The 24347-nt window shown below is 38.6% G+C and overlaps 1 protein-coding gene across 1 annotated transcript in view; it reads left to right on the forward strand.

Moving 5' to 3' along the window:
- ROBO2 (roundabout guidance receptor 2) overlaps nt 1–24347 on the forward strand; it is a 922222-nt gene that overhangs the window by 848006 nt on the left and 49869 nt on the right. Inside the window, exons 15-19 of the mRNA XM_035902212.1 lie at nt 240–471; nt 6152–6276; nt 8737–8908; nt 14808–14990; nt 17096–17122. Coding sequence (XP_035758105.1) covers nt 240–471; nt 6152–6276; nt 8737–8908; nt 14808–14990; nt 17096–17122 — 739 coding nt within the window. The remainder of the gene's footprint in view (nt 1–239; nt 472–6151; nt 6277–8736; nt 8909–14807; nt 14991–17095; nt 17123–24347) is intronic.

The raw sequence follows: 24347 nt of genomic DNA on the forward strand, positions 1-24347 counted from the left end.
AGAGAGTTAAATAGAAAGAAATGTTCTATAACAAGTAATGTGAGAAAAATGTTCTTTATAGACAATCAACAGTGACTTACGAGAAGTCAGTTTGATTTTTAAATTCAGCATCTTAAACATCTGTTAATTTTCTCTTTTTCATGAGGACAAAAGTATTCTAGGCAAATGTTTAGTTTTCTTTTTATGCAGTTTCATTACCTTAATATGTTTATTGACATATTATTTAATGCCATTTCTAGGTTGACCGCCAATCCCAGTTTATTCAGGGATACCGAGTAATGTATCGCCAAATGTCTGGCCTACCTTCTCCAGCTGTGTGGCAGAATTTGGAGGTCAAAGTCCCAACTGAGCGCAGTGCTGTCCTCGTCAGCTTGAAAAAGGGAGTCACTTATGAAATTAAAGTTCGCCCTTATTTCAATGAATTCCAAGGAATGGACAGTGAATCAAAGTCTGCTCGTACCACAGAGGAAGGTTAGTAAAATGGTCAGAAAAGCAACAGGCTTCCATACTGAGCACTGGAGGTGAAATCAAGAATTGGTTATTGTGTGTATGTGTATGTTTAGCTCTATTTCTGCCACATGATTTCTGTTTGTTAGATACAGGGTTGGCATTAGAATTTTATATAATACTCAGTTTTGCGCTCTAAGTATTTGTGAGAAAGCACTGGGCCAGTCCTGTCATCTTCTGGCTTCTAATGTATAGGTGGCTTTGGGTCTTCCAAAAAAGGTGCACTGCAGCCTTTTTTTTACAGCCAGTGTTGCTGCAATAGAAGACTTCGGTCTGCACTTTGAAAACAAAACTAATAAATGAAACCTCTTACAGATTAGTGGTTGATCTTAAGCACATCCTTCTGAATGGGTAATAAAATAAATGAACAGTTTGGTTGGGAAATGGGGGACTAGAGAAGGACAGATACTTAACTAGTCTGCAGGAACTCCAGTCTCAAGGGCATGCCACTTCATTGGTTCTGTTAGCACACCGTTCATGAAACTGCCCTATTTAGTCCTTCGGACGATTTCCTTAAGTGCCTTTCAGGCCTCTGTGAAACATGCAGGATGCAGACATAGTAAACAGCTTGCATTACTGAAATGCACGAGCATTTTTATTTGTAGCATGTAGCACGTTATATAGTTTTGCTAAAACATATGCGCTCCAGGACTGCTTTTTTATTGGAAAGTAAAGGGAGTGAAGTGAGATATAAGCAATTTTTATCTTTTTCTCTTAGAAATGTACAAGAAACCTATCTTTCTACCTATTTAATGCAACCTTTGCCTGGAGAATCTGTCCTGTAAAAGTAGAAGGATGATCATAGCAATGAGGGTTCATCTTCTCACTGTTTCATTGATTTCTTTCAAAGCAAGGGAAAGAAATATGGTGAAGTTTCAAAATGCTCTTATGGTTTCAGTGGCTTTTGTGTTACAGTAGTCTCCTGAGGTTTAATTTTGTGCTGATTGCCAAGTACTTTTTAATTCTAGAAAGGACTTGCTTATTACTCACTTTTCTCTTTGATTTGTTGTGATTATTGCCCAACAAGTAAGTAAGCCTGAAGATAACTTGGTTGCCATTCATACTTTATAGATGAGGATATTCAGTGTCCTGCAACATGTAGAAGAGCATGTAGGAAGGCACTGTTCAAGTCTGATTTAGAATTTGGGACTTTATGGTTCCCGTATCTTTGTTCAGACTACAAAGCCTAAATCAATCAGTAAAGAATATCTTTGCAGCAGTCTGAACAAAGCTTTTTTAAAAAAAAAGAAAATTGAAAAAAGCTTTCTACAGGTGATATTGCTTTTCTAGAGGTAAAATATAGGATTTTGTCCCTTCACTAGCAGATTTTCTTCTTGTCCAATTTAAATTGATTTTTGTTGTTTATTTAGTTCATCTGTCTCTTGCTAAAGGTAAATTAAGAACTACTGAAAAAGAGAGAAGATTTTGTACCTCTTCTCTATTTCTATAAAATACTTGAGGAATGACATTTTCTTTTATAAACCTCAACTCCCAGCAGAGTCTGTCAGGTAATTTCCTACTTTAAAGGCCACTTTGTTCATGTGGAATAACTTGCCACATAGCGAAGATTTTAAAAACTCTGCTTGCCTACAGATATGTATAACTCACAGCCTAGGATCCACTTTGTGGATTAATATAACCTTCAAGGAGTCTGTTTACAAGTACCTCTCTCAAAAAACCATCAGCCTGTAACACGTAGTATTATCACCAGAGAAATGTCAGCCCCTGTAAATAATTCTTCCTCTCACTTGGGTGATAAAGTTAAGTAATTCCATGAGAAAATTAAGACATTCGGTAGATGCAGTTCTACTGATCGTCCCTTTAATTCCTCACATTAGTTTTGTAATTATATTGGTGTTCATATATTTCAAGAATAACATCAACTAAATGTTTAATGACAGTGGTTTTTTTCTCATCTAATGAAGAAAGATGGCAGTCTATTTAAAGGTATCCCACTTGCTGTGTCACCTGTGATTCCATTTCGAAAATGAGCTTTTTTAGACTTGACTTTTAAAAAATGTCAGCTATACTATTTTTAGAAAATAATTTGGAAGAGTGATACGCACGTTGGAAGTTTTTTGCGACATCAAAACAAATAGCCCTGGTAAAGGCGAAGTATGACCAAAAGGTAGTGGCAGCTTTCTGCTGGATTGAATTTTACATGCAATGTTACTTCTGAGGCCTACCTCCAAAAATCAATTTTGCTGCAGTTAGACTTTTCCTCTAGATCAGACATTTGTCACAGTTCAGTATCCATCCATCTCCTGCCTCTTTGGCCTTGTGAAGGTAACAAATGGAATTCTGTTTGGCTGCGTCTGGAAAAGATGAGCAGCGATTTGGGTTCTTTCATATCTGTAAGAAGAAGCTGAGCACTGGAATAATTGACCTGTCAAGAAGCTGGCAAGGTGTTCTCCACAAGCCAGCAGCAAGGGAAATGAGAAAACGGTTTTAAAAATGTTATTTTTCAGTGTGGTCTATTTAATAACTGCAGCAGTGTCAGACAAGTGGCTTAATTTATATCATGGTGCCAGCTTACAGAGTGATATTATCAGAGAGAGGAACCAGAACTGTTATATACATATATGTGTATGCACATATGAAAAAGAGCTAAGTAAAATATTTCGTTTTATAATTTTCACTATTTCTTTCACACTTGCTCTAAAGATAGATGATTTTTTTTTCAATTACATTCAGTGTTTTAAATCTCTTTTGGAACAACTTTGTGGAGTAATAGGTGTTCTGCATATTGGTTGTCATCACAAAAATATGGTAGTCAGTAATGGAAGTCTCGCTAGTTTTTATCAGCTGCTGTCTGTCAATTCCTTCTTGTCTTAGTGCAGCTCTTAAAATGATACTTTCAGCTGCATTCATCAGCTGCAATTTTAATTTTGCTTCAATCTTACCATATATCAAAAAAAAAACCCCAGGCAGACACACACTGGTGGAATATTAACTAGAATATTCATGCAGTTTAAATGCGAAGACAAATGAATGCAGTATGTTTTTCTTTAACTGTTAGAGTATGGTATTCATGTTACATTTCTTTAGCATTTACTCTCCTCTCTCTCTCTCTCTCTCTGTGTTTCCAGGTATTTGTGTCTAAGACATTATATTTCTGAATTCCCTTTCTGTTTGAGGATAAAAGTAAATATATTTCAGCAAGTTGTTCCATTGTGCTTAAAACCAAAAATGAGTTATACAGTGTTAAGTTTTGCCATTTTTATGATTATTATTTTAATGTAAAATGTTGTTCTAATTAATATCACACACACATTTGTTCATGGTTTTGTTGTTATTGAATAACTTGAAGACTTTTAAAATGCTAATTTTTTTACTGTGTGGCAAATTATTTCACTTGCCATAAAATACACAATGCAGCTATTAACTTCACCGATTTTATGCTTTGCACGATTGTGAGGAGTAGCCAAAGGCCACCTTTCCGTGCTTCGCTTGAGCCAGCTATGAGTCAAATTGCCCACAATAGAGCTCCGTTTCTCCCCTCTAGTCCACTGTTTCTCTGCATCATTCAAGGTCACAAGGACTCTACCAAGCACTATGTGCTGTGCAGCTGAACCAGCAAATGTAGTTGTCAAAACGTGCAGCCTCATAGGACAGTAATACATGTGTTGTGTTTCCTCTAAAATATTTTTTTCTGATGTAATCTTGTATCATCCCTTGTCCCCACCTCTGATACCCTAGTTTTAAGTTGTGTGATTCCTGCAGCAGGCTACTCCAACTCTGCAGGGTTACCAGGGAAGGATTTGAGATCAGCTCCTTGAGCCTGTGCCAGGCCAAGTGCTGAGGAGCATCCGAAGTGGGAACACAGCCAGTCTCAAAGAGGCCACGGGGACCAATAAGGAAATCTGAATTGACTCAGGAAACTTGAATACTCCTGATATCTGTGGCTGTGTTTAGTTGTGTTAAACCTGCCAGACTTTCATACAAAGTTGCCAGTGTCTCTTTGCTTTTTTGAGAAGCGTGGTCCAAGGATGTTCATGCAATGAGGAATATGTTAAAGGTAAGACTAGAGCCCTGTTGCTATAGAGCTTAGCAGTGACAGAGTCCTCTCTGGATAGGAATACTCTAGACCAGGGGACTGAAGTCAGGGAGCTGTGACACACAGCGTGAGATGTCCAAAACCAGAGGGCTGTCTAGATTTGCAATTGGGCCGGGGAGAGTGATAAATATTTTAGGTTCTGGTACAAGGTCTGTAAGTCTTCAAAATAAGTTTCCATATTTCATATTAAATGTTTTAAGATCATATTAAAGGTGATGACAAATATGTGGAAGAAAAATTCCATAAGGAGTTATTAAACACAAAGACATCACCCTGGAATGGAAAGTGTCTAAGCAACAGGTTTCTGTGAATTGGAAGATTGTCCTGGAGAGGTACCACTATATGCTCACTTCATTAGTTCACAGTTTCCTAGCCTCTTCCTGTCAGTTTTGTTGAAGGCTGGATAGATGGACTGGGATAAATGGACTAGATGGATCCTAGGACCAGTTCAGTGCAGGTGTTATCAATATTTTTTTTTTCCCTAGGGACTCCACCTTAATATAATACACTCAACTTCAACTTCGGTGACTTTGCTTGCCACTGAGGTGGAGTTTCAGCATTTGCCTAGAAGTAAGGGAGGGGAGAGAGGAGGCCACAAGAAGTTTTAGATGACCGAGGAGGGGCACAGGGCTGAGCCCCCTGCCCTGGCAGTTATAGCGGTGGTGGGGGAGGCCCCATGTGGAGATGCGGCGGGTGCTCGCAGGGGGGACTTTTCCACAGAGGAGCTGCTGCGCCACCTCCCAAACAACATGTCCAGAGCCTACAAAAGCACCCTGCTGCTGTTGTAGCTGCAAGAGGGGGGCTTTGCCAGCATAGCTCTGATCACTAACAGTGATGATGGGGTTTTTTTCACGCTTCTAGCCAACGTGGCAGGGCTGGCAAGCAATTGTCTGGTAGATACGGCCTTGATATGCTGTGACCAACCAAACAGCAGTGATGGCTGAACTGAACAGGACTCTGAAGAGAAAGCAATTTGCCTAGGGAAAAGAGGACATATCTGACCTAACTTAGCACCTCCCTTATTCACTGGCGTTTGATGTAAAGCCCTGAGCACTTTAACCCTTTTCCACTCAGGAGTTGCAAGGTTTTGTGTTTAAAACTGTTAAGTTAATGTCTTCCTAGAGAACAAATAAGAAGCAAAAAAAGATCCTTAAACATCTGCTGCTCACATTATTATTAGACCATGTGGAGAAAGAAGAGTCAAAATACTTTTTAGGCTGGGTGAAGCAGCCTCACATCATGACTTAGTCAATATATACATAGCTATCCATGCACATTATGGAACACAAATGCAAGCGTGAGAATAATTCCAATGCAAACTTAGGAAATGCTAAATATAAATAAATGAGGAGTGATTTATATTGATTCTCCATTGCCATAAATTCCACATTGTCATCCAGAGCTATGCTTCTCTTCAGAAAGGCATTTTTCAAAATTGTTAGTGCCTAACAAAATGTGCATACCTAGGCCTGCAGGGAGTGTGAACTTTGTGTACCGTCTCCTTGCTCTTACACTGTTTCAGCAAAATTCATGCTCTAGCAAATGGATTAATGTCTTGCTTCTGTTTGTTTCCTCTCCTTGGTGTAGCTCCAAGTGCCCCTCCTCAGTCTGTTACTGTCCTGACAGTTGGAAACCACAACAGCACAAGCATCAGCATCTCCTGGGATCCTCCCCCTCCAGATCACCAAAATGGAGTCATCCAGGAGTATAAGGTAGAAATGATGTCTAATGGGAGGGTTGTGTGTTTAAGGAAACAGCCCGGTTGAATTACAGAACAATAGTGCTATTTATGGATTTAGAATCTGAGAGCATTTACAGCTGCCCATATAATTATATGGAGAAAAAGGACCGACTGCTTATGGATTATTTTTTTTTTAAGCAGTGCTACTGTTATATTAAAAGCAAAAATACCAGGAGCTAGATGTGGAAGAGAGCTGTAATTGCCAGTTAGTTTACAGTGCTTCTTTTTCTTACTTTTCCTTGCTATGGAATGAGAGGAAGGGTTTTTTTCATTAAAGGCTTCAGCACTCTCAAGACAGGCGGTGACATCCCTGTCTATGAGTGCCTTCAGTCTGGCAGAAAAGCTGACAGGAAAGATACCTTTTCTTTCCCCTACAAAAATGCTAATCCTAACACTTCAAGGTCAAAGTCAAGGACTGTGGCTCTGGGAGAATACAAGACCTCTTCCAAGTACTATCTCTGTCAAGATTCACAACTTAAAGTGCTATGTTGCTTACTCTGAGGAACAGGTTGAACACCACCACTATATCAAGAGTTTTTTATGAGAGTTGCCTGCATTGATTGTATTTTCTCCTTTGTTGGTATGATGCCTCAAAGTAGCCACTCCTTAAATATCATCTTAAATTTTGTTGTAGTCTATGAAGTCCCCACTAAACTCACTTTTGCATGAGTGTATTTTCACAACATGGAAAAAGTGCAGCGTGTCATTGGGGTAGAGGGCTACGGAGAAAATGATTGGCCAAGGTTCAGCATTTTCACAGGCTTCTGGCCATGGAATACGCTGTTAAATAACTTTGCTGTGGCTGGCTTGTATACCTTGTGTGAAATTTTTAATGGAAATAGAGCAGGGCAACTTTCTTGAGAGTCCCCCAAAGGGTGGAAGTGGTGGGTGCAGCTTATTTCACACAGAAGACCTATTTTTTTTTCCCCTGCTGTACCTTGAGGGAACACAGCATCAAGAAAGGAGAAAGTGCTTGACTTTTAAGTCAACGAATGGTTCAACCTTTTCCAGCTTGTCGCTTGGTCAGAGAGATGCAATAAATGCTCACAATATTTATGTTTAGCATAGCACTTCTTTTGTTTTGCTTTTAGTCAATATCAAGATTTATTAATCCCAGTATTTTATTGATCTCATTTTCATATCAATTAATAATTATCTTTTGGCTTAATTAATCTTGCTACTGACTCCAGTATAAGTCAATATTAACCATCACGGGCTTATAGACAAATAAGTAAAGCACACTCCTAAACCACAAAATATGTAGATATGAAAAAAGTAGGCTGATGGTTAATAAAAGCCATGTTCCAGGTGAGTGCTCAGGCCTCTAGGCTGTTTACAAAAATTACCTATTATATCCTTTCTCTGTTAGATTAGGCAGCTGCCTGATTAGTGAGCTGGCTACAGCGAATGTAGCACGAATAGTCCAATCCCTCCTTGAGTATAAAATGACTGCTGATGTTTCACAGTACATTTTCTAACAAATTCAATGTAGATCTGTTGATTCCACTTCAAGCATCAGAATGCCTGTAAATTCATTTATGAATTAAATGCTATTGTAATTATGTAGTGTACATGTGATGTCTTTATGCATCGATTTTCTTGGTGGTAGTCTTTAATAATACAGAAGCAGTATATGCAGATAACTAACTGAATAAAAAGCCCTAAAAGGTCTTAGTTGTGAAACTTCTTGGGAAAAGCCTATGGAAAAATGCAGGAGAGAGACATAACACTCTGACATCACAGGCTGCTCTCGTCACAGAATGCCGATTTAGATTCTAGAGTGTTATTTCTGTTTAATTAGAGAATAATTGAGTCAGGAACTGATATCTGGATTCCTGAACAATATGTAAGTAATCACAAAAGCAGCAGTAAAAAGTGAGTTTGTACTTATCCCATTTCAGAAATTTCACATATCCCTGTTGAGTGGTGAAAGGAAGTTGAAAAGGATTTTGAAAATTGTTTCTTCTTTAGTACTTTAAGAAGTGTTTCAACCTGTGCTTCTATTATTTGGTGTCCTTTTGCTATTCAGTGGGAAATTAAGATTGAAAAAAATGTGGGGTTTTTTTAGGAGAGGTTTGGTGGTAATCATATTACTGAACAAGATTTCAATTAATGTATAATGCCTCTTTTTCACTTGGGTGATTCTTATCTGTGCTTCTAAGAATTGTATACACAGAATTTGCACTCCGTGGAGAGCCAGAGTCCAGAGAGGTATTAGCAAGCAGTCTTTGCAGCTGTCTTGGTCGTATGCTAATCTGGGATAACTTGCTGAGCTAAATTATCCCAATTCCAGCTACTCCTGGACAGTAACATTGTTAAGAAGGCCAAAATAAATGATTGTCGTGCAGCACCTTGATATGTCATATCTATGCATGATTTTTTATGAGAATGAAGAATTTCGTATTTTTTAACACATCAACTTTTGTCCCAGATCTGGTGCCTAGGTAATGAGACTCGATTTCATATCAACAAAACAGTAGATGCAGCCATTCGGTCTGTAGTAATAGGTGGCCTATATCCAGGTATTCAGTACCGTGTGGAAGTTGCTGCAAGCACCAGTGCAGGTGTGGGAGTAAAAAGTGAGCCACAACCCATAATAATTGGTAAGTGATCATCTGTTTTGTTGTTTTGTTTTGCCTGTTTCAACTTTCAGAAATGCTTTCATAAATCACTTTTTGGAAGCATAAAAATCCATGGAGCAAAAGATGGGATTTGATAGAGCTAGTTAGTTAGCTTTTAATGTCCCGCTGCCTGCTGACGTTGCGTCTTCTCTTTGTGCAGACTTCTCACAGCCGATGGAGGGAAATATGTTCCCGAGACATATGAGAAAATGCAGATTACCCAGTGAAACTAATTTAATATTTTTTTTAGGCATTTACTTCTTCTGCAGGTTGATGGATTTATGGAACTAACAGCTCAAGCTCCCTTTTCCTTCTGTTCAGATGACTGTAATATTGCCTTACTTGTACCGTTGGTGCCTAAGGCACTATTTACAGTTGGTTTTCTGAACATTTGAAGTCAGTGTTTCTCAGGTATCCCAAGCAGATGAGCTTCCTCTATCAAAGAATAAGTGGCCTCTGGTCCAAATAGAGAGCAAAGGTAGTATTATCGTCCCTGCCTTTGAAATGACTGTTTCTTAGTAGTGGTTTCCATGCTGAATTAATTTCCTGACCTGAGGGAAACAGATTCTTCTGAAATTCTTCTCAAGTATAACATAAAAAGGCAGGAACAGTATGGGAAGGGTAAGAACAGAAGTAACCATATTTAGCAAAACTGAATTGAGCTGTGCAGAGCAGCACCTCTTTTGAGTGTGTAATACAGGATTTATTGCTTTTATCTGTGTGATCTAATTTAGTTATTACTTAAATGGGCTTTTGTCTTTTTGTGGGTCTTTTGTTGTTACTGAATATTTTCTTTCTAGAAAATGTTGTCAACACATTGTCCCAAACATGGACTGTTCTGTTATGTGTAGACCTTTAGAAAGTCTGTCCCCTAAGCACTGCTTAAATGTTTAATGATATTCAAGTTACCAATGCATCAAAACAGAAATTAGGGTATGCCAGCTTTGAATATATTGTCACTGGAGAGGGAAATGTAAGAGTGGAAGTGAGGGTAGCACTGGTTTTAGAAAAAGGTAGCCATAGAAAAGCCAAAGAAAACAGGAGAAAAAAGTTTTCTACAACTGAAAGCAAGAAATTGATTTTTGAAAATGCAAGAAACCTGTCATCTGATAGGCCTGAATTTTGTACCCCGGTGTAAGTAACTGATGTTGTGAGACTAGTCTGTCACTGTATTCGCTTTGAGCAGGGCTGCTTTTTCTTATTGCACTAGGGAGGCACTAAACAGACTGGGCTTGCTCCAGCAAAACACTTAAGTGTGTTGCATTTTAAGCATGTGAGTAGCCTTGTATCACTTAACGTGTTGTGAGTTAAACTTGCACCAAAGTGCTTTGCTGGATGATTCCCAGAATGCTCAGCCCCACGTCTGGGTACAGTCCTTCATCCTGACTTGACTTTACAAAAAATGACAGTATAATCAAGAGTTAAATGTGGAGAGATCTGTATTGTTGTAGGAAGGAGGAAAGGGATGTTATGATGCAAATAAAGTCCAGAAAGAAAAGGTTACTTGGCATTCAGAGACTTATTTTGCATCCTTAAACTTACAGTGATATTTATTTGTTCCTTAAATGATCCCATAATGTCTGCTTCAACAAGTCTGTATGGTGGCATTGTAGTCCAACATTAGAGAGTCCTTTGCATGAAAGGTAAAGGAGAGCCTTTTCTGTTTGGGTTGTGTTTCTGTTCACCTTTCTATTTTCCCTTTTGGGAGCCCAAAGCTGGATGTGGTTATTACTTGTATGGTCACTATCTCCCTTTTCTTTATGTCCCATTTTCTATTTCTTATGAATTGCTCAGAGTATAAATTTGCTTGAGAAAGCTAACAGTGTTTAGATGATACCATTTCTGGAAAACTTGAGTTGGTACCACTCAATGTTCAACTGAGAATCAAGAACATAAAATAAGAAAATAAAATAATTTTTTTAGGTAAATTTAAAAAAAATTACATGGATTGAAAATGAGCTAATGAGTAAACCTCAAAACATCATAAAGAATGGGAAAATTTTATTGAGTGATTGTATTATAATGCAGTCCTATATGGCTTGCTGCTTAGCTATACTATTTAACAGTTTGCAAACAGAACGACAACTGCAGAAATGCTGAGCTACGGAGAAAGCAGATCAGTGATGCAGAAGAGTTAAGCCATGTTGCTAAACAGTACTACATTTCATTGTCATGAAATACAGAGTCCCGTGTATAAAAAGAAAGATGTTATTCTTAAACATAGGATATGTTCTTCTAAGAAGGTTTTTTTCCAAAAATGACTGATTTTCATGGTGGATAATCAGCTACTGACTTCCCAGACCAATTCTAGACAACAGACCTGTGGCAATCCAGAAAGTAAAACCTGGAGAATATGGAGCAGTAGGAGGTATATTATTTCTTTAGTTAGAAATTGTGTCACTGTTACAGGAATCCTGTGCCCCTGCTTCAGGCAGGACATTGACAAATTTTATGGAAGACTCAAATAGAATCAAGAATAAATTTTTTATGATTACTATTGATACATTGAAAAATTTTACTTGGAAAAGCAGAAGTAAAATTGGCGGTAACAGCAATGTTGGTTAATTGTATAGCAACGATTTCTCTTCATCAGTTGGCCTGCTCAGTCTTACATTCCATCATTGACATAATAATATGAGGAACAGCTGCAAACTTTCACAGTAATAGGTACAATCGAATCTGATGTGTCTAATTAATTTTTGGTCCGACAAATTAGTTTTGTTCTTCATTACTCTCCAATGGGAGGAAGACATTATATTTCATTATGTTTTTGTCTTCAAGAACAATGGAGCGTTACAGGTCGCACACTTCCCTTGTCTATGTTCTAATTAGTTGAACTGACAGCATTGTTACAGAAACACCTGCAGTATATGAAATAGTATGCTGGTACCTTGGATGACATATTTATTACTTCTGCTTAAATATTATATAAAAAAATACAAAACGAATGCCGTTTGTTTCCTCAAACCCCAACGATTATATTAATTTTATCAAACACCAGTGGGTAACATTCATCTGTATCCATTTATTTTTCAGTCATCGACTTCACAAAGCATATGTTATTTTGACATTTAAATGAATTATTACTTTTGCAGTTGTAATTGCTAGGCACTGAAGGGTAAGAGCAAACAGCCAGACTTTGGAAGATAATTTCGAGACAGATTGCACCTTCTCCTAGAAGAGAGGGAGAACGTAAAGTCCACTGAAAGCTCTCCCATGCTCTGCAGTTTGCTCTCACATCTGCCATTCTCAAAAGACCGGTTTCTGACCTTAGAGAAGAAAATGAGCTCTTCAGACCTTTTGGAGGCCTTAGTGGGAAGCAGTTGTTCTTTTCTTGAGTCCAGGATTGTCCACTCCCAAAACTGGTGTCTCTGAAATGCTTCCCTGCCCATTCTTCTCCATGACAGCCCAGCTGCCTCTGAAGCAGTGCCAGCATTACCTGTTTCCTTGCCTTCCTGCTGCTTTTACCTTTCATCTGAAGGGCACAGAAATGAACTGAAAGTTAATGACAACATCAACTCCCATGCTGATTTCTACTAGAAAATCAATTGTGTGCCTGGAAGAGCAAGCCATAGAGTGCCTCTTTCTATGAGTTTTACTCTCAGCACTTCCTCTTTCAGCACTGGGGTGCACCTATGGTTTGGTTCCATGGGCAGAAAAAAAGGGGAAAATCCAATAAAGGAACCACCTCTGCATCCCTTCTTTTCCTTGTCACAGGTGCTCACTGAGTTTTTTTCTCTCTCACTGTATCAGGACTGGAAACCATCGTGCCTTTGGCAGCGGCAAGACAAAATAGGAAAGCATGGGAAATGACAGACGTTAGTAAAGCTTACCAGCGTGGCCAGTGTAGACTGGTACATGATACCAGTACTGGTGTACTGCCTTTTTGTACGTTAGGAGGCATAGTCTGTCAGCATCCTCCTGTGTGACCTATTTTATTTGCGGGAAGCCTGTTTTGTTTCTTGCACTGAACTACTGAAAGCAAGCCAAGATCTAGCACCGTTTCAACAGTCTGTTTGCAAAAGCAGACGGTCATCATTACTAAATATTGACATGGTGCTGAAAGAGAGAAAGCTTAATAAAATCACCAAGATCATTAAGAGTGCGATAGCAATGTAATGCAGTGCACCGCATTTCTTCCTGAGTAACTCAGTCGGGCTCTGAACACACCTTGGGACCTGAAGCTGTGTCTTGGCTGGGGCAGCGCCGGGGCAGGGAAGGTGCCCTAAGCCCGACGGGGCCCCTGGGAGGGATCCTCACTCGCAACTTGACCGGTTTAAACTCGGTCTCCTGCAAAGAGGTGTCCGTGGAAATAAAACTGGAAGTGTCAGACTTCTCGCATCTGCTTTAGCCAACGACCTTGTTTGTTTGCTTTAGGCTGAAGCCACTGTGCTGACACAGGAGCTGTTCTGGTGAAAGAAGTGAGGGGTAAATTGAACCGTTGCTGAATTATAGAAGAGGAATACATATGTTTTCATAGCAAGGCATAATGCTGCAATACTTCTAATCATTTCCTCTGAATGACCGTATCAGTGTTTTATTGCTATATTCTACTACCTTTACGTGTGTGTGAGAGAGACTCATAATTGAGAAACATGGTATTCACATCTTTTTTCTCTCAATAGAGTAGCTACTCTTGCAGCTTTTCAGCATGCATACAGCCATCTGAGATAACTGCATAAACATTTCAAGGATTGAGCTATATAAATGCTTTTTCTGGAGATGGTGGATAATTCTGTCACCATTAAAAAAAATGCAGATATGGGCAGTTTATGTCAAATGTACATATAATCAATATATGTACAACTTTTTGCAGAATGTTCAGTATTTCTTAATTTTAAAACTAACCATTTTTGACAAGGCAAGGTTTGGAGTAGAAAAGTGCTGGCCCTAGAACTATATGCTTTAGCATTTCCTGACTTTCCGTTCAAGTTTTTTATGAGCATTTGTTTTTAAACCAGACACCAAGCTTTTCCTTTTCAGAAAGTTCTGTTTTAGAGAAAGAGGGGGAAAAAAACAATGGGAGCATGTACTGAAATTTACAGTTTTCTAATGTAATATACACAATTTAAGATCCTATATAGTAATTTTTGATGCATGTCACTTTAATTGGTATTCCATGTCATAATTATTCCTTACAGGTTGATGTTAAGAATTTTTCATGCCTTTTCTAGGTGAAAAAAATAGCATCTGTTGCTGTGATTGTTTAGAGCTTACAGTTAACGATGCGATTTTCTTCTTTATGTCAAAGCTGGTGCACTTAGGATTTATACAGATTGTTTTCCCAATGAAATAATTGCTGGAAAAAGCATCTTTGCCCCAGCTGAAAGTACATATATCTTATTTTTTGTTTTAAATTTGGAAACACTAGCATGCGGCAAAAACAAATGAGTTAAGTAAGAATTTTTAGCATGATGACAACAATGAGAGAAGGAACTGTCTTTTGATGTAGCATATTTGGTATTTGGATTTCTCATTTGGAAAAAGCTATTTATTGATTGGATTTTTTTTTTATTGGTTTCCTATGATCCATTTTCTCATAATTGTATTCTGCCTGTAATTATGCAAAAACAAACCAACAAACACACATATTTAAAAAAAAAGGCTCTGGACTGTCATCTGTTAGATTACTTGGGAGAGTGCTATAGAGCTATCTTTTCAAATATATGTTTGCAAAATCTGAATGGATTATGGGTTTACTTTCTAGAAACATTGGTTTTCAGGTGTGCATTGGTACTCATTAAAACTCTCCTACGGAGGATAATTTTTTTGAGGTGCATTACTGTTTGTTTTTTTTTTTCATTTTCATTTGCAGTACTTGGTTCCTGTTTGTATTACAGAATCCATAATAACAATCTTCTGTCGAATTTCTTTTGTGCAGGAGGTCGTAACGAAGTTGTCATCACTGAAAATAATAACAGCATAACTGAGCAAATCACTGATGTTGTCAAACAGCCTGCCTTTATAGCTGGCATTGGTGGTGCATGTTGGGTAATTCTGATGGGTTTCAGCATCTGGCTGTACTGGCGCAGAAAGAAGAGGAAGGGGCTCAGCAATTATGCTGGTAAGAACAGTAACAGTTTGTTACCATCTCATCACGTTCTATCGTGAAGAGAACAGGTGCTGTTAAACCTACTTAAAAACATGTTGAACTTACACTAAAGTTGGCCTCAGTGAATTTTGTATGCTTGTTTTAAATGTATGCTGTGAAAATGCTGGTGTATGAGAAGCTTGAAATGCATTGCTCGGTACCACATTTCATCATTATCATAAGACAGTCTTTATTTTTACATCTCCAGCACATCTAGCATAAAAAAGTACAAAGAGGATTAACTGTACCTCTTGCTCCTTGCTCAGAAGGCACTCTGTTAGTGGTCCGGCTCCATTTATGTGCTCAAATGTGAATTAGACTAGACCCTTACGAGGAAGGTTAAAAAGAGTATTATTTGGTCTTCTCCTTCATTCCCATGCACTTCCATGTCTTTGAAGCCATGTGTATGGGAAATGGATGGAGGTACTTAGTCAGGGAATCCATACCTACAGCTGGAGGAGAAGAGAGTGATGTATTAGACAGAGAAGTGTGGTCAAAACTTACCTATGGCAGAAGCCATAAAAAGTTTTCTCTTGGAGGTAGAACATATTGGAATGCCCTCACAATGTGATCCCTCTTGCATCAAATGTGTTCCTCCAGTTACAAATTAGTTTTCGAAAGCTACATTTGGAAAAATAAATACATTTGCCAAATGAAAATATTTTCTTCCTCCCCCAACCTGTTTATTCTGTGTACTATTCTGTGCTTCAAGTTTCTTATGGATTTTTTGGAAGTCAGGTGAATTACCACAATATGTGTGACTGAAGCCTGATTTGTCACAAAAAAGCTGTTCTTCAAATATTGGTGTAGGTTCTCTTGTAGTGCTTATTAACATATAGAAAAACATTTTCTTTTTGTGCAAGATTTGCACACTTGAGGACACAGCATATTTAACGTTGACATGATATCACACTAAAGTTACACCAGTGCTCTTCTATTTACAAGTTATCACATGTGAACCCAAGAAGTTCCCTAAGTGGCTGAGCACCTCTAACAACCTGCCAAAACCCAACGCTCATTCCCTGCTTGCAGCCAAACAGTCCTATGTGTCCTCACCTTGGTGTTAGCCATCATCAGACTCCTCAATGTCCTGCCTGGGCTCACTAAGCCAGAAGGAAACTACCAAAAGCCCCACAGACTAGTTTTCCACTGGCTTAGTGAAACAAGGCAGCCGAAGAAGAGATCAGACAAGCAGTGGAAGCAGGGGGAGGAGAGACACTTTCAGAGGCCCTTGGACTGACTCGGTTTCTGTGGAACCTCACCTTGTGTCATTCATTGCCCATATCATTCATAGGTTATGCTTTTTGCCAAGGTGTTTTTTTCTTTCCTTTAACAGCAATGGCTTTTACTCTCTGCGAGGTGGGGTGGTGTTAACTGAGAAACCAATATATGTCACACACACCTACACATGTGTTTATATGAAATATCAGTCTAGATCCCAAGATTTTTCATATTAAGAGACAGCTGTACTGTTATTCCTCCTAGGAAACAGTCCTATACATAAACTTTGGACAAAAACTAAGAATACTGGGTTTTTTTAAAAAGCAGAATTATTAGCCCTGTATGTGAGTTGGCATGTTGGGGAGGGAGAGGGGAGATTGAGAACAAAGTCTTTTATACCTTAAAATGTGTAGCTGTAAATAATTATAACAGTCATTACAAACAGTGTGTCTCCTGCAACTCATTCCTTCTCAGGGTGTTTGCTGCATCTAAGTGTGGTGTGAACATTGCATCATGACACAGAACTCCCATCATCAGAATTATGAAATAGTGTATGCTTTCAGCAAGGAAAGTTCATAACAGGTCATGCTTCAAAATTCATCCTAATGTTTACAATTTAGAGAACAGCATGTCCACACAGAAAGTCTTCAAATGTGACTGTCAAAATTCACTGCTCACCTTTCCAACCACCATTTCCCATTGGCTGCTGGCTGGTTACTGCTGTAAGCTCAACTGTTATGTCCTGCTTATGATATTCAACCACAACTGAGTAAATTCCAGAGGAAACTCGTGCCCTGCAATTAGCGCTTATTATCAGGGTGTGTAACTCACAATGTGTTTGCTTTCTTGTTTTGCAGTTCAGTCCTTCACCTTCACCCCTGCAGGTACTGTCCATTAGTCTGTCTCTTACCTCACCAACATGTCATTGCAAACATTAGCTATCTAAGTGTTTATGAACATGTGAGATATGCAGAATTAAAACCAAATACAAGGAGAAATACTTCTGCTGCCTATCTGTAATAAAAATGTAGCATTCATTCTCCTAGTGATTCCAGGGGAATATAAAATCTACCACCATTAAAGTCTCTGTCATTTTAATTCTGCATACTTCTTGCTCATTTAACTCCTCGAAATAATGCAGTTTAAAAAGTAATTTGCAGGACAAGATGCTTGAACTAACTGAACAAAAACAAGCATTACTTGTACATAACTGAATTTTGATTTTAAAGCTCAAAAAATATCTCAAACATTTTTGAAGGTCTTGCTGGAGAAATGGAACTTTCTTCCACTTGAGCTGTTGTGTGTACGTTGGCCTTACTGTGAGGTGTTCAGCTCTTCAAGCAATCTAGTGATTAACCTATGCACGCATAGCCTTTATAGTGTTTTTGGAAATGAAGCATTTTCTTTTTTTCTGCCTACTCAGTTCAAAGCTGATATCCTAGTTTTCATATCCTTAATAAGCATAGCATACTGTAGACCATTATTGTAAGCGTGATTAAAGATATGTGAAGAATAAACGAAGTGTGGCTGAAACAGCTGGTTGCAAACAGCTTAGTCAACATATGGATAGCCAGGAAAAATAGAGTATACAATTAATAGTAATAACTAATACAAATAATTAGCTTCTGCTCTCATACCTAAGCTCAAGATTCAGAAACTCCAAAATATACCTCGGTGTTACAGTGTAAAAGGCTGATAAATCTCAGCATTTTCCAGCAGAAGTCTGTAAAGATTTTACGTGTAGCTTGGGCTCTCAGTTGCACTTACCAAAGCTGTGGTCCTCACGCTCAGCTAGCTGCTTTCTCGCTCTTGCTTATCTTCAGCCACACCCTGAGTGTTTAGCTTAGCAGGGAAGAGCAGATGACTGTCGAGGCAGATGAGCGGAAGTGATGGTGTCTACCCCAGGAGCCTGTGACACTGTGAGGGAGAAGTGTCCTCATGAAGAAGCTCTGGGGGTGAGGAATTGCTCCTCTGGCTTCTGGGCAGGTTTGTTCAAGTTAGTGTAAGCTGTGGCACAACACATCCTACCCTAAATGCTTTACTTGCTTTGAGACACAGCACAGGATTTTTTCCAAAATGAAATAATTTATCTTTATATTGGTTCCTATGATTATGCCGCTGTCAGCTGTCTGTAACTGTGGTGAGTTTTTTCCATTGTCTTTGTAGCATACATTGGCATGACACAGGGTTGTGCTGGAGCCACAGTGACAGTGCACAATTCAGTGCAGTTGATCCACATGGGCTGGGCAACCAGGTTATGTGAAAGGCCCTGCCAAAAATTTGCTTTTTTAAAAATAGTTTTGACATCTCATGGAGTTTATAGAACTATAACAGCACATAGTTCTAATTTCCTGGCCTATAATAGTTTCTGGAGGCTCTGAGAACCTAAGTCATCCAGTAGTGTCCTGGTTTTGTCTGGGATAGAGTTAGTTTTCTTCCTAGAGGATGGCATAGTGCTGTTTTGGATTTAGTACTAGTAACACATTGATGTTTTAGTTGCTGCTAAGTAGTGCCTGGACTAGTCAAGGATTTTTCAGCTTCCCCTGCTCTGCAAGGTGCACAAGCGAATGGGAAGGAGCACAGCTAAGAGAGCTGACCCCCACTGGCCAAAGGGCTATTCCATACCATATGACATCATGCTCGGTGGGAGTTGGCCCGGGGGGAGAGCGATCGCTGCTGGGGATGGGCTGGGCATCGGTCAGTGGGTAGTGAGCAATTGCATTGTGCACCACTTGTTTTGTGTATTCTGTATATTCCATACCATATGACGTCATGCTTAGATATAAGAAGGGGGAAGGAGAAGGAGGGGGGGGCATTCGGAGTGATGGCGTTTGTCTTCCCAAGTCACTGTTACGCGTGATGGAGCCCTGCTTTCCTGGAGATGGCTGAACACCTGCCTGCCCGTGCTTTGCTTTGCTGGTGTGCATGGCTTTTGCTTTCCTTATTAAACTGTCTTTATCTCAGCCCATGAATTTTCTCACTTTTACTCTACTGATTCTCTCCCCCATCCCTGTGAGAGAGTGAGCGGCTGTGTGGTGCGTAGTTGCTGGCCGCGGTTAAACCACAACAAGTAGTCAAGTCCCAAAAATGTACAATTAATTTAGAAAAAATGCCTTTGTTCTTATTAAAGAACGTAGCCCATGTTTTTTTATCTTTATACCCAGAGTTCCCCAAGAACCATCGTTAGTTCTCTAACATTTGAATTTGCCATTGGTAATGTCAAATATCTTAAGGATGGATGTCACGAGGACGGAGCCAGACTCTTCGCAGAGGTGCTCAGAGACAGGACAAGGGGCAATGGGCACAAACTGAAACATAAGAGGTTTCAGTTGAATATGAAGAAAAACTTCTTTACTTTGAGGGTGACAGAGCCCTGGAACAGGCTGCCCAGGGGGGTTGTGGAGTCTCCTTCTCTGGAGATATTCAAAGCCCACCTGGACGAAGTCCTGTGTAACATGCTCTAGGAGAACCTGCTTTAGCAGGGCAGTTGGACTAGATGATCTCCCGAGATCCCTTCCAACCCTTGTGATTCTGTGATATCTATGCTTGTGGAGGTTTGGTGACACTCACAACTGTATGTTGTTCCCTTCATAAACAGTTTGGTTTCAAATCTAAATATTTAGACAGTGGTATGTAGGCTTCAGAATCTCATCAGATACCGCTGTCAATAGAGTTTTACTAAAGATGAATTTAACCTCACACGCTCAGATTTTCGAGGGTGCACAATTTTTGTTCAGACATCTGCTTTAAATTCTTCCTTCAGAAAGTTGCAGAATGTTCAGATTTGACTGTGTAGTAAAGATAATTGAATGTATTAGTGGAACATTCATATACTTACTCTATTTCAGGCACAAAACAAAAATCAATTTTTTCAGTTATTCCTGATATAAATGGGTTTTGGTGTTTTGTTTGGTTTTTCTTTTTTTTTTTTTTTTTTTTTTTTCCAGTTCTATTTGCATATGTGTAGAACTTAAAACAGTAAAAATAGTTGTTTGGAAGTCTGGATTCTGCAGTTATATAATTACTTGCTAAAAATGTTCTTTTGGGTCATTTTCAGATTATAGGTCATTCACTGGGACTATTTGCTATTTGTATTCTCTTATTAGGCTCCTAAGAGGTATCAATTATCAATTTACCTGACATTGATTCTCAGTAATATCAGTACTACAAAACGTATGATTTTCAACTATGTTTGTTAGATTACTACTGGTAAGTAGTAGTGTTTATCATCTGCAGCTGTAGACAAGGAGTACCCTTTTTCGGCACTAGCAAAACCAAATCTGGCACAGAGACACTAAATACAAATGTTACCCCTTTTCAGTCATCTGTTCTATGATATAAAGAATGGATTAGTCTTACTTTTCTGAGTTTCCATAAAAGCTGAAGTACGGCTGCATTGGGGTTTTTCTGTGGTTTTATGGTTACCCTTTACTCAGATTGCATGGATGTAAATACACACAGTGGGATTCTGCATGAGACAGGAGAAGATAGATGGCACGAAAGAGATACCTGACCACTTCTCGTGTAATAGAGGAATTGTTTCATTCCCATGTTGCAATGACAGAACAGAATTTGTTTATTTTGTACTGGAAGTTGCAATTCTCTTTTCGCATTTTGTTATAAGGACTTATGCAACAAAGGCATGGAATCCTTTTGTAGGAATAAGAGAAATTTAATTTATTTGCTTATCTTTCCTATGCCCTCAAACTCATTGTTGTGCCAGTACCCACTCACTTGAATACTCAGGTGTTTTCAAGTGTCTAGGCCATCAGTCATGCAAAGAAAGTAAATATGTATTTTCACTTATGAGTAGGTAAGCTTGTTTAGTGACTAGTGCTCCTTGGAATTAAAGATTTCATGCAACTGAGTAAACAAAAACAAATTAAAAATAGATAGAGAATTATGGAATGCTCATTTTATGCACAACTCCTGAAACTGTTAAATGAAGGTAAATTATTTGACAGAATCATCCAAAGGTAGACAGAAGATTTGATGGAATTTTTATATGCTGATTATCGGTTCTGAGTTAATGCTTATTAGAAGAGGATTAATCTACATTCATATTTGAGGAACGGCTTATCAGAAAAAGGAATGAGACTTGGCTGGCAACATTAAAGTTTTCATTTGCAGTAGGAAAATGTGGCCTACTAGAGATAGGCATACAGAAAGCTTTCTAAGGCTTTCTAAAGCTTTCTTGCCTCAGAATGTCAGCTTACTATACATTCGTATTTTTCCAGTTCTAGCAGGCATGAAGATTAAGTTTAACCTTGTCAGATAATATTAGTAAATGGTTTGGGTGCCTCCTTAAATATTTAATAAAAAGCACGTGAAAAGCTCCTTAACAAATGCTGTTCTTCATACAAATATATACAAAATAATTTCCTTAAATATTTATGCATTTAAAATGCACTTTGGATTACATTTCTGCATTTTTACAGTCCTTGAAGTATAAGCTGGTGGGGATTCCTTCAAAATCTCTCTATGCAGAGGTTATTTTTTCATCTTCTTTTGAAAACCAATCTCATCCCTGCAGGTCTTCAGCCTTTCTAAGAACATATATCAGATGCAAAGAGTGCTGAAAGGGCTTTTTTGCTTCCTCAGTGATAAAAAGCAAGGGAGATGGGTGGGTCAGTGATAGGGACGTCCTTCCCTTCCTCCTCTTACATTGCCCCTTGAAATTGCTCTGCTTCTTTTTGAAGTGGAGACAGGATGAATAAAGCCAGCTGTCTGTGTGTTTTATTTTTACAGTGACATCCAGAAGCCTGCCTTGCATTAAGTATGCTCCTATTCAGGCGCTTAGACTTGTTTTGTAATTGCAGAAATCAAACTGCAGGCAAAAATGCTGACAAAACGTACGGCAGGAATGATAAACATAGTGCTTGTGTTGGCAGCCTGACCATATCTTCTGTTGTTAACTGTCTTTCCTTTCACAATATTGATGCTAAAAGAAAGGAACCTTCTCTATGCAGCCTCAGGTAGCCTATTTATGGATGGCATCATGAATATGATTTCTTTTTCTGTAGCATCCTGATGACGCATCCACACTTAAAGAGGAATTTTGGCTAGCTTAGTCGATATTCCGGAGCCTTTTCTACCAAGAACAGTGACTGAAATACTTTCTTGTTTATTTTCTCACTAATATTATAACCATCCGTGCATTGGTATACAGGGTGGGGAGTAAATGAAAGAACCTGTATTCCTTCCCAGGTCCATGCACATCACATAAGCCAGGCACACTCTTCCCCAGGAAAAACAGTGTCACCGCAAGACAAGTTCTTTTTTTATTAAACTAAGCTGAATGTTTCTTCTAAAGACAGTGTTTATATTGAGAGGGTGTAAGATTATTTAATGCAGGAAGAAAACAGGAAACAGTTACTACCACCAGGATACACAGACAGAAGAAAAAAACAGTAAATGCTGTGATACCTGTCTCTTCTCAACAAGCTCCTATGCCACAGCCAATCTGCAGCAATTATGGCTCTAGCAAAGAGGTTTCGATGTCATGTCTTCTTGTTATGTTTCTCATAGCATGCTCTGGAGTTTTTTCCATACCTCACTATGAGGAAAATAAAATGTGTCTGGCAAACATTGCTGCAATCTCCTACTAGCTCCTCCATTTTAGCTTTGCTTTATAAAGGTACACCAGGGATATAAATATTTTGAAGACCAGAAGTATTGATTCTTTTTTTCATATGACACACATAGTTAAAATCTCACACACCTGTATGTGCTATACAAGTGGTGACAATGTTACTTTAAAATAATTTCTGGTAGACAATAGCCTAAACAAGAGCATTAACCCCAAGAAGTTTTCAGAAAAATTTGTTTTACTGGAAATCCCTTAAATCTTAAAGTTTAATTATAAGGGTTGTTATTGAATGTGCCTTTGTTTCTTGTTTTTCTTATTTCTTGTTGCTTTGACAAATGCAGAAAGTTGAAGAAATGGTGTATTAAATTCGAAGGGGAGGAGGAGAAACAAAACAGCTTCTAATGTACTTTTGACCAACATACTTTGAAAAATAGCCAGGCAGTACCCACCTCTTTGCATATTCACACATGATAGCCACAACACTTCAGATTATTCGCTTTAAAGCAACGAGTGATACAGTCCTTTGACAGCCTGTTAGAAACGACGTGAATGAAAGTAGCATCGGCTCTAAATTTAATTATCTGCAATGTTTTACCATGTCTTGTTTTTCAAAGCAGACTTTCATTTAATACTTCCCATACTTGCATTTTTATTTTCTTTTCATTAATTGGTTTGATTACATCCTTTCAAAATTCAGCTATTAACCATTTTGATGTGACATATGACTGCAGTGATTTTCTGATATTGATATTAGTCTGTTCTGCAGTGAAGGGTAATTAATCACCCTACCCAATCACTCTTCCAGCAGGGCTTCCAGAGGGGCCAGTTTAGTCCCCTTTGCTGAATGTAGACTGTGAAATTATCCTAGGAGTTAATAAAGTGACAAGGATTCTATAAGGTATCAGAAGTATTTTCCCAGTGGATTTATGTCATTGCTAATTTTTTTAATGATCACAGCATTTCTGTTATGTCATTGCTAATTTTTTTAATGATCACAGCATTTCTACTGGGTGTAGTAATTTTGTCTGATTAGAATGGTGTATAATAACAAGCCTAACCTTGAATTAGTGTAGTTTGGCCTAATATTTGGAAAATCTTGCAAATACTCTGGGAGCTATAATTTAAGGATGAGAATGTCTGTCTTACACAGGTAAATAGTATTTCCAAACCAAGGGCCTATTTTAAATGAAACTGGCCACAGACCCCTTCCATTCCATTCTGAAATTTGAACCCTCATCTTGTCAGGGGCCTGTAAGGGTGCAGGTGTCCAGGACGCTGATATAATTTAATAGTCTGCCTTATCTATGCCTGACAATAAATAATAGAATATTGCCACTGAGAACCAGAGTAGGCTGTTGGCCTTGATTCAAGATATTTGCCAGTGCTTCAAAAAGGAGCATCAAACGTTGTCAATTAGCATCTCACCAGTAATGTGGGTTTACCTATATTGCCCTGAAATGTAATCCTGTTAATAAGATAGATAAGGGAAAGGCTGTTTTTTGTCAAACACCCATGAATGG

Source organism: Egretta garzetta, unplaced genomic scaffold (genome assembly GCF_000687185.1).
Source record: "Egretta garzetta isolate BGI_Z169 unplaced genomic scaffold, ASM68718v1 scaffold289, whole genome shotgun sequence".
Classification (NCBI taxonomy): Eukaryota; Metazoa; Chordata; class Aves; order Pelecaniformes; family Ardeidae; genus Egretta; species Egretta garzetta.